Genomic DNA, 14,899 nt, shown 5'->3' on the forward strand with positions numbered 1-14,899 from the left:
CTGGGAGGGAGGGCTCCCGCCCGGGTGAGCGTGGAGCGGCTGCTGGATGACCCGGCTCCTGCTTGCCCTGCAGCCCCGGCCTCTTGCCCACCATGAACGCCAGTGGCTCGGGCTACCCGCTTGCCTCTCTCTACGTGGGCGATCTGCACCCCGACGTGACCGAGGCAATGCTCTACGAGAAGTTCTCTCCCGCCGGCTCCATCCTGTCCATCCGCGTGTGTCGCGATGTGGCCACCCGGCGCTCGCTGGGCTACGCCTACATCAACTTCCAGCAGCCCGCCGACGGTGAGTCCCGGGGGTGGCGCGGGAGGGGACGGACCGACGGACAGGCAGGCGGGCAGACAAAAGCCAGAACTGGGCCGCCACGTTTTCATTTTACACTTTGCAGCTGGGGAAACTGAGGCTCAAAGATACAGGGCGTTGGCAGAGACCCGGTCCTAGAGATGGGAATTGGCAGTTCGTGTGGTTTACTGCTATTCCTCTACAGAGGACAGAGATTAGGGTCGAGTGAAAACAGCTACGGGCTTTAGGGGTCAGGCGGACCTGGGATAGAAGTCCGGCAGCTGTGAGACTCTGGGCAAGTTATTCGACCATTCTGAGCTTCAGATGCCTGTCTGGAAAATGGCGGTCCTAATTATGGAGTGCTTGTGAGGATGAGAGATTCAAAGCACCTGGTGAGGAAGATGCCCAAGGCGACACAGCTGGTGAGCGGGGAGGCTAGGAGATCCCAGCCTTGGGCCCAGCCCTTTCCCAGCGAGATCTAAGGTCTACACTGGGTGCTTCCACCTGCACTGGCTCTGAAAAACTGCCGCCTCCAGGCCGCTTTCTCAGAGCTGACAGGATTGATTAGAGCTTGTCCGATGAGTTTGTCTGCACTTCTGTTGAGTAGAGAGGATGAAGATCAGAGAAGCGGGCTTCAAGCGCGTTCTGCCATTAGGGTGTGAGCTTGGGGAAGCCTTCACCCTCTGCACCCTTTAATCTGCAAAATGGGGCTAAGGCTTATTTCCCAATTGCATAAAGAATGGAGAGCTGGTGTATATGAAGTATCTCTTGTATTACTTGGTACCTCGTATACGCTCTTTAAGTGATAACCAAAAAATAAAAAAATAAGGCCCGGTGCGATGGCCCACGCCTGTAACTTTGGGAGGCCGAGGCAGGTGGATCACGAGGTCAGAGTGTGAGACCAGCCTGGCCAACATGGCGAAACCCCATCTCTACTAAAAATACATAGATGGATGTGATAGCATGTGCCTGTAATCCCAACTTCTGGGGAGGGCTGAAGCACGAGAGTGGCTTGAACCCCGGCGGCAGAGGTTACAGTGAGCCGAGACCTTACCATTGCATTCCAGCCTGGGCGGCAGAGCGAGACTCCACCTCAAAAAAAAAAAAAAAAAAAAAAAAAAAAAAAAAAAAGGCCGGGCGCAGTGGCTCATGCCTGTAATCCCAGTACTTTGAGAGGCTGAGACAGGCGGATCACGAGGTCAAGAGATCGAGGCCATCCTGGCCAGCATGGTGAAACCCCGTCTCTACTAAAAATAAAAAAAAAATTTTTAATTAGCTGGGTGTGGTGGTATGTGCTACTCGGGAGGCAGGAGAATCGCTTGAACCCCGGAGGCAGAGGTTGCAGAGAGCTGAGATCCTGCCACTGCACTGAAGCCTGGCACAGAGTGAGACTCCATCTCAAAAAAAAAAAAAAAAAAAAAAAAGCCAGTCGCAGTGGCTCACTCCTGTAATCCCAGCACTTTGGGATGCCAAGGCAGGCAGATCACTTGAAGTCAGGAGTTCGAGACCAGCCTGACCAACATGGAGAAACACCATCTCTACTAAAAGTACATGGTGACGGGCACCTGTAATCCCAGCTACTCAGGAGGCTGAGGCAGGAGAATCACTTGAAGCTGGGAGGTGAAGGTTGTGGTGAGCTGAGATCGCACCACTGCACTCCAGTCAGGGACAAGAGTGAAATCCAGTCTCAAAAAAAAAAAAAAAAAAAAAAAAAAAAAAAAAAAAAAATTGTGGCGGTAACATTATGATATAAGACTCCAGAAACTCACCCAAAAAAGACCTGCCCCAGACGAGTCCACTAGAGGGATCCCTTGCGCCAGGCCTCTTGGGTGGACTGATCGGTTCCCTGAGTGGAGGGTTTGCTGGGGAAGGGGTTCAGCGGGATCTGTTCCCCACCCGTTACTGAGTTGGATCCTGGGGCGCCTTTCTCTTTGCTTTGGCCCACCTCCTGCCTCTTCCTGTCTTCCTCTAAGCCCTGTGAATGATGTGGGTAGGACTTGACCTTTTTGCCCCCCTTCATAGGTAGAAACCGTGCTGCAGAGAGAAGGGTTTTGCCCCTGGTGTTTATGACAGGACTAGGTGGAGAAGCCGGGCTTCCTGAAACTTGCTCCACTGTGTTCCCCACAGCCCCCTGCCATGTCTCTGCAGCTAGCACACTCCCTGAAACAAGTCACATGTGTCACCTGGGAGGGACACAGGCCGCAGCAGTGGCTGGAGGCTGGGCATCAGCTGCTGTTTTGAGACAGGCATATTTGGTGTCAGGCACAAAGTTACAAGGCACCTTGCACACCTTCTCTATTTTTCAGTCCCTCCAACAACCTGGAGGTAGTTTGTAATATCTTCCTTCGCTAGGTGTGGAAAAGTAGGTAATATTATCATCATTCCCCTTTACAAGTGAACAGGCTCAGAGAGGTAATGTTCACTTTTCCAAGAGCCCGACTGCTTGGGATCTAATCTCAGCTCTGCCCCGCAGCACCTCTGAGTTTTAATTTCCTCAAAGTGCTGCCACCCCTTGTCATATAGACATTCTTATCCACTCAGTGTACTTTAGAAGCCAGAATAGACCTGACTGCCACAGACCTTACAGGTTTCTTAGTCTCAGTTTTCCCATCTGTAAAATGGGGAAGGAATCCATGTGGCTGCAGGGAGTTGAATGAGATAATAACTGGAAGGTGGGGGGCGTACCATACACATTAATTCTCAGGCTTCAGGCTTTTATCTCAGGTGGGACCCAGACAATGACTTTCTCTTTTTGGCTCCCAATTAAGCACCTTGGGGGTGAGGGGTCAAGGTAAGACAATTCCCTTAACTTGCTCCTCTTCCTTCTGTCCAGCGGAGCGGGCACTGGACACAATGAACTTTGAGATGCTCAAAGGCCAGCCTATTCGCATCATGTGGTCCCAAAGAGACCCAGGACTTCGCAAGTCAGGTGTGGGCAACATCTTCATCAAGAACCTGGAGGACTCCATTGACAACAAGGCCTTGTATGATACCTTCTCCACCTTTGGGAACATCCTCTCTTGCAAGGTAGGTGAACCTTTTTGGGTGGATCAGTGTCAACTACCTGCCTGGTAGAGGGATGACAAGCAACACCTCACTCTACAGTTTACAGAGTCCTTTCAGTCAAGTTTCAGGTACAGCAAGCACTTGAATGGTAGCTGTTCTTTTCAGTTTTATCTTTCATGAATGATCGGGGATTACCTGTGTATCAGTCAGCTCTTGCTGTGTAGCCACCCTCAAATTTAGTGGCCATCAGCAACAATCATTATTTAGCTCATAATTTCCCAGTTGGCAGTGGGAGCTAAGTTCAGCTGGGCAGTTCTTCTGGTCCTGGCTGGGTTCTCACTAGGTATACGAGGGAGTGGCTGGCTGTCCGCTGAAACATCTCGGCTTTCCTCCTGCATTCTTTTGTCCTCCGGCAGGCTAGTCCAGGCTAGTCTCATGGCAATGGCAGGGGCCCAGAAGACAGAGTGGAAGCACATTGGGCCTCTTGAGACCTAAATGCAGAACTGGAACCATCACTTCCACTACGTTCTTTTTTTTTTTTTTTTTTTTTTTGAGACGGAGTTTCGCTCTTGTTACCCAGGCTGGAGCGCAATGACGTGATCTCGGCTCACCGCAACCTCCGCCTCCTGGGTTCAGGCAATTCTCCTGCCTCAGCCTCCTGAGTAGCTGGGATTACAGGCATGTGCCACCATGCCCAGCTAATTTTTGTATTTTTAGTAGAGACGGGGTTTCCCCATGTTGACCAGGATGGTCTCGATCTCTCGACTTCATGATCCACCCGCCTCGGCCTCCCAAAGTGCTGGGATTACAGGCGTGAGCCACCGCGCCCGGCCCTTTTTTTTTTTTTTTTTTTTTTTTTTTTTTAATTGAGATGGAGTTTGACTCTGTTGCCCAGGCTGGAGTGCAGTGGTATGATCTCGGCTCAAGCCTTGAAGGCTTGAACCTGGGTTCAAGCCTCCCGGGTTCAAGTGATTCTCCTGCCTCAGCTTCTGGAGTAGCTGGGATTACAGCCATGAGCCACCACACCTGGCCACTTTCACTATATTCTATTGGCCAAAGCAAGTCACAAGACCAGCCCATATTCAGAGTGAGAGGGCAGGAGAAATGATAGGATGAAGAGTGTGGCTACAGGAAGGCCATTAATTGGGGCCATGATGGCAATCAAGGGATGAAGCTTTGTTTTTAAGGTCTTACATTAGATGTAAGTTCCATGAGTGATCTTATTCTTAGTCATTATTGCATCCCAATGCTTAGAATAAGATGTGACACATATTAGGTGCTTGATAAATATCTGTTGAGCCAATGGATGCATATCATTTGAGAAGGACTCTGATTATTTCTCTGACTTTCTATATGAGGATGTTGAGGATCAGCGGCCATATGACAGCATGTCCTGAACAGAGGGCTTAAACCTGGGTGCTCAGCCTCTAGATTTTATGAGGATGGTTGATCGTTCCCCTATAGCCTTTGTAGTGTCTGCTATTCTAGGGAGGATGGGGACAGTTTTGGTGGCCTATGTGTCAGAACTTTTATCAAAAGCTACTGTGTGCCAAGTATAATCCTTAAGTCCTCAATGAGGGCTCTCAAATTCCTGGTCAATAAAAGGCTATCCCTGTGGCTCAGAGGAGCAGATAGACTTGAGGAGATGTTGTAATCTGCTAAGGGTTATCCGTGACAGAGACAGGGTTGTTTCCTGTCTTTGAGGATCAATGGAAGAAAGAGACTCTTAACTGTGTATGAAGTTCTTAATAATAATGGCAGATTTATCATGGGCTTTCTGTGTGTTAGATCTTCTGTGTACATGTATATTTCTTAAAAGGGCACCTGGCGCACTGTTTAGCTTCTAAGTGATCACTGTAACAACCACAGAATTACTTCTGTTGGCTGGCCTTGCACAAGTCATTTATTCTCATCTTCCCTCTGGGGCTCAGAGGTGCAGAATTGCCTGGAAGGACTCTCATGGCATAGATAACTAAGGAAGTATGCGGTGTCCCTAGCAGGTTCTTGACCCACAGTGGGGACCCAGTCAATGTGATTAAATCCAAATGGCAGAGCTGGGGCTTGAGTTGAAGATGGAGGGACCCTGTTTGGAGATGAGAGGTGGAGGGGTAGTGCGAGACACGAGTTTGGAAGCAAGACTTGTGCAGGACCCATTGAGGAGCCTCAAATGCGGAGGTCATGTAGTTCTGTGGATAGAAGCTACTAGAGATTGGAGGGATGTGGTCAGAATTACATTTTAGAAAGAGCATCGTAGTAGGAGTGTGGAAGCTAGGCTGGGGGATAGTGGTTGTCATCGAGGCAGAAAAATGCCACTCACTGATCTGAGGCAGTAGCCACAGTCACCTTGAAGTGGGGGTTAGTGGTCTTTCTGCAAAGTTCAACAAGAGGGATGGTGACTATGTGAACTAGAAAGGCTTTCCCTGTTCCCGGGTTCTGTCCTGCTGACTTGAGTCAGGAGGGTTACTGAATGGGAGTAGGATGGTGTGCTTCTTTAAAAAAAATTGAGATTGAGGCTGGGTATGGTGGCTCATGGCTGGTGATCCCAGTACTTTGGGAGGGCAAGGCAGGTAGATCACATGAGGTCAGGACTCCCAAACCAGCCTAGCAGACATGGTGAAACCCTGTCTCTACTAAAAAGACAAAAAATTTGAGAAGCCAAGGCAGACAGATCACTTGAGGTCAGGAGTTTGAGACCAGCCTGGCTAACATGATGAAACCCCGTTTCTACTAAAAATATAAAAAATTAGCCAGGCATGGTGGGGCATGTGCCTATAATTCTAGCTACTTCGGAGGCTGAGGCAGGGATCACTTGAACCTGGGAGGCTGAGATTGCACCATTGCACTCCAGCCTGGGCAACAAGAGCAAAACTCCATCTCAAAAAAAGGAAATAAAATTGAAATGAGTTTGTTGTTGCAGTAATTCATGAATTGGCAAAGTTTAAACAATGTGGAAGAGAAGAAAGTGAAAAAGAAGCCTCCATCTCTTTCAACCCTAGTCCCCCAAAGTAATATTAATAAATATTATGTGTGTCCTTTTCAAAATTTCCAATGGTAGATGCCTACTTTAGCCTGAATGGATTTTTGTTTCTTTACCTAATGAGACTGTCAGCCTTGTAACCTACCGCATTCTCTTCAACCGTGCACATAGAGTAGACCAGCGTGAATGTACCATCAAGTCTCCCCCTTGATGAATTCTCAGGTTGTTTCTAGTTTGCTGATAGAAACAAGGATGCAGATTTGAGGGTTTTGAATCTAACCCTTTTGCCCATTGCTTTAGGAAGACAACTAAAAGCTGGTATGCAGTGTACATGAAAAGTGTCTTCATTGTGATGGTTTTCTCCCTCTTAAATATCTCTTAAATCTGTTTTTTTCTTTTCTCTCTCTTTTCTTTTTTCTTTTTCTTTTTTGACACAGTCTCACTCCTTCACCCAGGCCGGAGTGCAGTGATGCGATATCAGCTCACTGCAACCTCTGCTTCCCAGAGTTCAAGCAATTCCCCTGCCTCCACCTCCTGAGTAGCTGGAATTATAGGCACCTGCCACCACATCCGGCTAATTTTTTGTCTTTTTAGTAAAGACAGGGTTTCACCATGTTGCCCATGGTGGTCTCGAACTCCTGACCTCAAGTGATATGCCCACCTCCACTTCCCAAAGTGCTGGGATTACAGGCATGAGCCACCATGCCCAACCTTCCTTAATCTGTTAACTTGAGTGGTGGCACTCTCTGAGCTTCCATTTCCCATCCCTAACATGCAGGATTGCCTTTTCCATGACAGCAGTCATGTGGAGACTGGTCACTGTCACCGTTGCCATTCCTTTCTCCCTGAACCCTCCGTCAGTACTCTTCTTGTCCTTCCTTCCTGTGGCCCAGGTGGTGTGTGACGAGCATGGCTCCCGCGGTTTCGGCTTCGTTCATTTTGAGACCTATGAGGCCGCACAGCAGGCCATCAACACCATGAACGGGATGCTGCTGAATGACCGCAAAGTGTGAGTGGCTGGGCCCGAGGGAGGGGCAGAGGCTGCAGGGACAGAAGCATGGCATGACCGACTAGGAATCGATGCTACCCCCCAGCTGCTAATGGGCACCAGGCACTTGAGTGGCAGGCACCCCTCTTAGAAGTACAACCGCGGAGGAGTTGCTCAATCTCTCAGGGACTCTTTCCTCATAGAAAGATGGAGTTGATGATCTACATTAGAGGATTGTTCTAAGTAGTAAAGGAAGTGGCGATTTAAAAACTCTAGAGGGACTGGCTAATGGCCATATCATCAATGGACTCAGTAATTTCATCTGTTTTCCTGCCTTCTCAGTATAGGGTGTGTGCATGTGTGTGACAGGGTCTTGCTCTGTAGCCCAGGCTGGAGTGCAGTGGCACAAACACAACTCACTGCAGCCTTGACCTCCTGGGCTCAAGTGATCCTCCTGTCTTAGCCTCCTTTGTAGCTGGGACCACAGGTGACCACATGCCACAACATCTGGCTAATTTTTTTATTTTATTTTATTTTATTTTTTATTTATTTATTTATTTTTTGTAGATATGGGGTCTCACTGTTGCCCAGACTGGTCTTGAAAGATCAAGTTCAAGTTCAAACAATGTTTCTGCCTCAGCCTCCTACAGTGCTAACGTGCTGGGATTATAGGCATGAGCTACTGTGCCTGGCTTTTTTTTTTTTTTTCTTTAAACCTTTTGTGTTGTTTCATGGGATTTTGGCAGAATAAAAAGTAGGCATATGCTTAGCCTACCCCTTCATACTGTTCACTTTGGTATCATCCCCATTTCACAGATGGGAAAACTGGGAGGCAGGTGCTAGAGAATCTGCCTCTGGCTCTTCCCTGCCCAGAACTTTGATTTTGTTCATCTGAGGGGCCATTCCCCATGGTCAGGGCCATGGAGAGAAGGTGGCTTTGAGCTGAGGGATGCACTGAGAGTCATTTTGTCCAGGGTTTCTCAGGGGAGGGTCCAGTCAATCCATCAAACGAATCTTGGTGGGCTTTCCCAGTTCTCAGAAGAATGTTCTTTGCTAGCTCCAATTTACTCAAGGTTCCCTTTGCCACTCAGTTTTCTTCAAATTTTGGTATCTGGTACACCTTTGTTTGTGCTAAATGTGCTATAGATACCATCAGAATTTATTTTTATTTTTAAAATCTAGGATACTTTCCTAGATGTGTTTATATAAACTTGGGAATGATCCCTGGATGAGGTGGCTCACACCTGTAATTCCAGCACTTTGGGAGGCCAAGGTGAGTGAATCACCTGAGGTCCGGAGTTCGAGACTAGCCTGGCCAACATGGTGAAACTCTGTCTCTTCCAAAAATATAAAAGTTAGCCAGGCATGGTGGCACATGCCTGTAATCCAGGCTACTTGGGAGGCTGAGTGAGGCAGGAAAATTGCTGGAAGCTGGAAGGTAGAGCCTGCAGTGAGCTGAGATCACACCACTGCACTCCAGCTTGGGCAAAACTCAGTCTCAAAAAAATAATAAACAAAAATGACTAGCTGGGCATGGTGGCATGTGCCTGTAGTCCCAGCTACCTTGGGAGGCTGAGGCAGGAGAATCACTTGAACCTGGGAGGTGGGGGTTGCAGTGACCCGAGATCACATCACTGTACTCCAGCATGGGCAACAGAAAGAGACTCTGTCTCAATTAAAAAAAAAAAATTAAAAATTAAAAAGAAATGAAATCAATCTTAGACTTAAGTGATTTTAGTCAGTGTCCCCCATAACAACACTAGCATTGACTGCCTCTAATTCACTACCCCTGCTTCCCCAGTGCATCCAATACATGTTAATAAGTAAAGCCTCATGATGAGAATTTGATTTCCAAATTTATAGTAATGAACTCTGAGGCTCAGAGAGGTTAAGTAACTTGCCCGGGTTCACACAGCTAGGCAACTGCAGAGTGAGTATTTAAGCCCTTGTCTGTCTGACTCCCAGGCTCATTCTGTGCTCTCAGCTGCCTGGTATATAGTAGTAGCTATGTGTGCATTTGTCACAAGAATGAAATCTACCAACCTTCTGCTGGGGACAAGCTCTGAAACACAGTATAATATTTTGGCTGTTGGAGGTAACTCGGCCTTGGGGATGTTCTGTCTAAGGAGTAACAATGCAAAAGGTTTAAAGAAAAAAAAAAAAAACCAGGCACAGTAGCTCATGCCCGTAATCCCAGCACTTTAGCACTTTAGGGGACTGAAGCAGGAGGATCGCTTGAACCCAAGAGTTCAAGACAACCCTGGGCAACAAAGTGAGATCCCATCTCTACAAAATAAAAAATAAAAAAATTAGCGAGGTATGGTGGCGGGTGGTGTCTGTCATCCTAGCTACAAAGGAGGCTGAGACAGGAGGATCACTTGAGCCAAGGAGGTCAAGGCTGCCCAGTTTCCTGATGAGGGATATGTAAGCCTGGAGAAGGGCAGCAGTTGAGTGGGAGTTGGCATGGGGGTGGCTGATGGCTGGCAGCTGCCTACCCTCTTGCTCTGCCTGCAGCTTTGTGGGCCACTTCAAGTCTCGACGGGAGCGGGCGGCGGAGCTGGGAGCGCGAGCCCTGGAGTTCACCAACATCTACGTGAAGAACCTCCCGGCGGATGTGGACGAGCAAGGCCTGCAGGACCTCTTCTCCCAGTTTGGTGGGTGTGTTCCCGAGGGAGCAGGGGTATCACTGTTTTTCCTCTTCCCCTCCAAATTCTGGTAGGGAGGAGGGGCCCTTTGAGGGTTTCCCGAGGACTTGTGGGAAGGGAGGACACGTTCTGGGACTTTGCAGACTCCCCTTTGAGCCAGGTTGGTCCCCTGCAGGGAAGATGCTGAGTGTGAAGGTGATGAGGGACAGCAGCGGCCGCTCGCGGTGCTTTGGCTTTGTTAACTTTGAGAAGCACGAGGAAGCCCAGAAGGTAGGAGCCTCCCCATGGCTATGTTCCAGGACAGGGGCACGGAGCCGGGACTGAGAAGAGGGGGCCCTAGCTGCCTGTGGAGGGGAAGAAAGTCCCTCCCCAGCTTAGGTCAAGAGGGTGGGAGAGTCCTATGTGCAGGCTGAGCCTGTTCTTCCGGTGGTGCAAAGGCCAAAGGCTTCATTCTTTTTTGCTCACTTCTGAGCCCTGAGGTCCGCAGAATTGAATATTTACGTAGGGATGCAAAAGTTATCGTTATATAAAAATATTTACTCTTCAACTGACCACTTAAATCAGTTTCCACCTGTTGTGGTGGTGTGTACCTGTAGTCTCAGCCTACACGGGAGGCTGAGGCAGGAGGATTCCTTGAGCCCGGGGGTTTGCATCCAGCCTGGGCAACATAGCAAGATCCTGGCTCTAATTTTTAAAAAACTGTCTAAATTTTAAAAAACTCAGGCTTGTAATCCCAGCACTTGAGGAGTCTGGGTGGGAAGACTGCTTGAGTTCAGGAGTTTGAGACCAGCAGGGCAAAACGCGAGACCCCATCTTCACACACAAAAAGGCTCTCACAGTTAGCAAAAAGGTTCATGATGTGCCGTGAAATCCAACTCGAAGCGAAGGATGTTGATGATGCTATCATGCCATTATGAAAGAATCGTTCTTGCTGCTTTGTTCAAATTATCCATGTGTAGTTGCAGTTGGAAACTAAATTTTTTTAAGTTCTCTCTTTAATACAGTTTTAGGTTCACAGCAATGTTTAATGGAAGGTACGGAGGTTTTCTGTGTACCCCATGCCCCCCCCACATCAGTAGCCTCTGCCATTATCAGTGTCCTGCTCCCAAGGATTACAACTGTTACAAGCGATGAACTTACTTTGACACCTCATTAACACACACAGTCCCAAGTTTACATTAGGATTTACTTTTGGTATACAGTCTAGGGGTTTGGACAAATGCATAATGACATGTGTCCACTATTATGGTATCATGCAGAGTACTTTCAATGCCCTACGAATCCCCTGTGCTCCATCTGTTCATTCCCCCTGCCCCTCAACCCCTGGCAACCAATGATCTTTTCACTGGCTCCGTAGTTTTGCCTTTTCCAGAACATAGAGTATGTTGCCTAGATTGGCTTCTTTCACGTAGTAATACACATTTAAAATACGGGAATATATATAATATTTACATTTTATTTTAATTAATTAATTACTTTATCTTTGAGATGGATTCTCACTCTGTGGCCCAGGCTGGAATGCAGTGGTGTGATCTTGGCTCACTGCAACCTCTGCCTCTCAGGTTCAAGTGATTCTCCTGCCTCAACCTCCCAAGTGGCTGGGATTACAGGCACCCACCACCACACCCAGCTAATTTTTGTATTTTCAGTAGAGACGAAGTTTCACCACGTGGGTCTCAAACTCCTGACCTCAGGTGATCCACCCGCCTTGGCCTTCCAAAGTGCTGGGATTACAGGTGTAAGCCACGGCGCCCGGCAATATTTACATTTTAAATATGGGAAACTTTTCAAATCTCAATTTTATTTTTACTTTTATTTTATTAAAATGGAGTCTTGCTCTGTTGCCCAGGCTGGAGTTCAGTGGTGCAATCTCAACTCACTGCAACCTCCGCCTCCCAGGTTCAAGGGATTCTCTTGCCTTAGCCTCCCAAGTAGTTGGGGTTACAGGTGCCCGCCACCATGCCTGACTAATTTTTGTGTTTTTAGTAGACACAGGGTTTCACCACATTGGCCAGGCTGGTTTCGAACTCCTGACCTCAAGGGATCTGACTGTCTTGGCCTCCCAAAGTGCTGGGATTACCAGGTGTGAGCCACCCTGCCTGGCTGTCAATTTTGTTTTTTAAAATTGAGCCCCAGACTGACTTTTTTCTTTTGAGACAGAGTTTCAATCTTGTTGCCCAGGCTGGAGTGCAATGTCACAACTTGGCTCACCACAACCTCTGCCTCCGGGGTTCAAGCGATTCTCCAGCCTCAGCCTCCCAAGTAGCTGGGATTACAGACATGTGCCACCATGCCCAGCTAATTTTGCATTTTTAGTAGAGACGGGGTTTCTTCATGTTGGTCAGGCTGGTCTCAAATGCCCAACCTCAGCTGATCTGCCCGCCTCCGCCTCCCAAAGTACTGGGATTACAGGCATGAGCCAAAGTGGGTGTACTTAAATGGCCTTTGTCCTGGTACTGATTATTCTCACTAGTGTGGCCAGCCTGGTTTGCAGGTGGTTCCTCTAGATCAAGAAGATGGGTCTGGGCCAGGGCCACATCCAAGTGGTTACCAAGCATGTTCCGTCCCCGTCTCCCCAGGCTGTGGTCCATATGAATGGGAAGGAGGTGAGCGGGCGGCTGCTATATGCGAGCCGGGCCCAGAAGCGCGTGGAGCGGCAGAATGAACTGAAGCGCAGGTTTGAGCAGATGAAGCAGGACCGGCTGAGCCGTTATCAGGTGAGGTCAGGCTTCCTGGTGGCAGCCATTTCTGGATGAAAGCAGCTGTGTGTCGGTAGCCCCAAGTGGCGACTGTTTCTTCTAGTGATCCTACTTCTAGGCACTTGGCTCAAGGCAGGATGAGCCTGGGATGGTTCCCACTGCCTGATTTATAACAGTGAGAGACTGGGCACAACCCAACTTCCTAGCCATGATAGGAGTTAGTAGGGATGCTGGGGACCTTTTGGTTAGAATAATCCTTTGTCTGGGACTGGTTAGCATCCAAACCTGCCCACTCAATCCCAGTTGCATCCTCTAGTCTCAGACAACCAGAGTATCCCGCATACTGCTAAATTCCCCTAGAGGAAATCTGACTTCTGGTTGAGAATAATTAAGCCAAATGTTACATCCAAAAGTTGGAATATTGGACAGCCTTTGAATTATACGGAGTTAATAATTTAATTAAAGTGGATATTGTACATCAGTGCAATTTAAAACTTCATTGGGAAGTAAACCCCTCTAAGATTTTTTTTGAGATGAAGTCTTGCTCTGTTGCCCAGGCTGGAGTACAGTGGCATGATCTCGGCTCACTGAAGCCTCTGCCTTCTGGGTTCAAGCAGTTCTTCTGTCTTAGCCTCCTGAGTAGTTGGTATTACTGGCATGCACTACCATGCCCGGCTAATTTTTGTATTTTTAGTAGAGACAGTGTTTCACCATGTTGCCCAGGCTGGTCTCGAACTCCTGACCTCGTGATCTGCCCACCTCAGCCTCCCAAAGTGCTGGGATTACAGGCGTGAGCCACTGTGCCTGGCCTAATTTTTGTATTTTTAATAGAGACAGGATTTCACTGTGCTGGCCAGGCTGGTCTCGAACTCCTGACCTCAGATGATCTGCCCACTTCAGCCTCCAAAACTGCTGGGCTTACAGGCATGAGCCACTGTGCCTGGCCCCCCTCTAAGATTTTTCATAAAACTTCTAGATCTTTCATGGAGAGGGGTATATAAATACACACATCCACACAAAAACACGCACACATACTCAGTTCTCAGTGAGGAGCAGTTTTGCTTCCTGGGGGATATTTGTCAGTGTCTAGAATTTTCATTGTTGTGTGGGTGGTAGAGTGCTACTGTTATCTACTGGGTAGAGGCCAGGGATGCTGGCAGACATCCTATAGAGCCCAGGACAACGCCACAGCAAAAAGCTATCTGGCACAAAATGTCACCAGGGCTGAGGCTGAGAAACACATACGTCCCTCTGTATAGATACAACAGGTCCAGGGGCTTACAGACCCACAGAACAAAATACTCCTCATGTAATCTGTGAGAGCAGGATGCCATGCTGTGCAACTGTGTGGTCCCTGTTCTCTTGTGCATTCACACGCTGTTGTGTTTGGGAGGTCTGGAAGGAGAAAAGTCAAGGTGCTAGAGGCAGCTGTCACTCAACAGGGAGGCGCACAGGCTCTGAAGTTAGGCTGCCTGGGTTGTCCTGGCTCTGCCACTTAGCTACTAGATGACTGGGGGCAACTTACTTCGCCTCTTTGTGTTTCAGTTTTGTCTGTAAAACACGGATAAAAGTTTCCTTTACTTAGGGTTGTTGTGAGGATTAAAAATCAGAATGTGAGCCGGGCGTGGTGGCTCATGCCTATAATCCCAGCACTTTGGAAGGCCAAGGTGGGTGGATCATTGGAGGCCCAGAGTTTGAGACCAGCCTGACCAGCATAGAAAACCCCATCTCTAACAAAAATACAAAACATTAGCTGGGTGTGGTGGCGGGCGCCTGTAATCTCAGCTGCTTGGGAGGCTGAGGCAGGAGAATCACTTGAACCTTGGAGGCGGAGGTTGTGGTGAGCCAAGATTGCACCACTGCACTCCAGCCTAGCAACAGAGCAAGACTCTGTCTCCAAAAAAAAAAAAAAGAAAAAAGGAAAAAAAAAATCAAAATGTGGCTTGATGTGGTGGCTCATGCCTGTAATCCCAGCACTTTGGGAGGTCAAGGTGGGCGGATCACCTGAGGTCAGAAGAACAACGTGACCAATATAGTAAAACCTCTTCTCTACTAAAAACATAAAGTTAGCTGGGCCTGGTTGCACATGCCTGTAATCCCAGCTACTTGGGAGGCTGAGGCAGGAGAATCACTTGAACCCAGAAGGCAGAGGTTGCAGTGAGCCAAGATCACACCATTGTACTTCAGCCTGTGCAACAAGAACAAAAATCCGTCTCAAAAAAAAAAAAAAAATCAAACATTTTGATTTTTTTGTCTAAAAAACCAAAAATCAAAATGTTTGAGAAAGCTTAGAGTGGAGCCT

The 14,899-nt window shown here is 48.2% G+C and overlaps 1 protein-coding gene across 1 annotated transcript in view; it reads left to right on the forward strand.

Moving 5' to 3' along the window:
* The first annotated feature begins 18 nt into the window (after window positions 1–18).
* The window catches only part of PABPC1L (poly(A) binding protein cytoplasmic 1 like), a 31,459-nt gene continuing 16,578 nt past the window's right edge, over window positions 19–14,899 (forward strand). The window contains exons 1-6 of the mRNA XM_074406576.1: window positions 19–285; window positions 3,116–3,309; window positions 7,159–7,274; window positions 9,768–9,907; window positions 10,074–10,168; window positions 12,478–12,615. Of these exons, the coding sequence (XP_074262677.1) occupies window positions 93–285; window positions 3,116–3,309; window positions 7,159–7,274; window positions 9,768–9,907; window positions 10,074–10,168; window positions 12,478–12,615 (876 nt within the window). The 5' untranslated portion in view covers window positions 19–92. The remainder of the gene's footprint in view (window positions 286–3,115; window positions 3,310–7,158; window positions 7,275–9,767; window positions 9,908–10,073; window positions 10,169–12,477; window positions 12,616–14,899) is intronic.

This window comes from Saimiri boliviensis, chromosome 9, assembly GCF_048565385.1.
Source record: "Saimiri boliviensis isolate mSaiBol1 chromosome 9, mSaiBol1.pri, whole genome shotgun sequence".
Taxonomy (NCBI): domain Eukaryota; kingdom Metazoa; phylum Chordata; class Mammalia; order Primates; family Cebidae; genus Saimiri; species Saimiri boliviensis.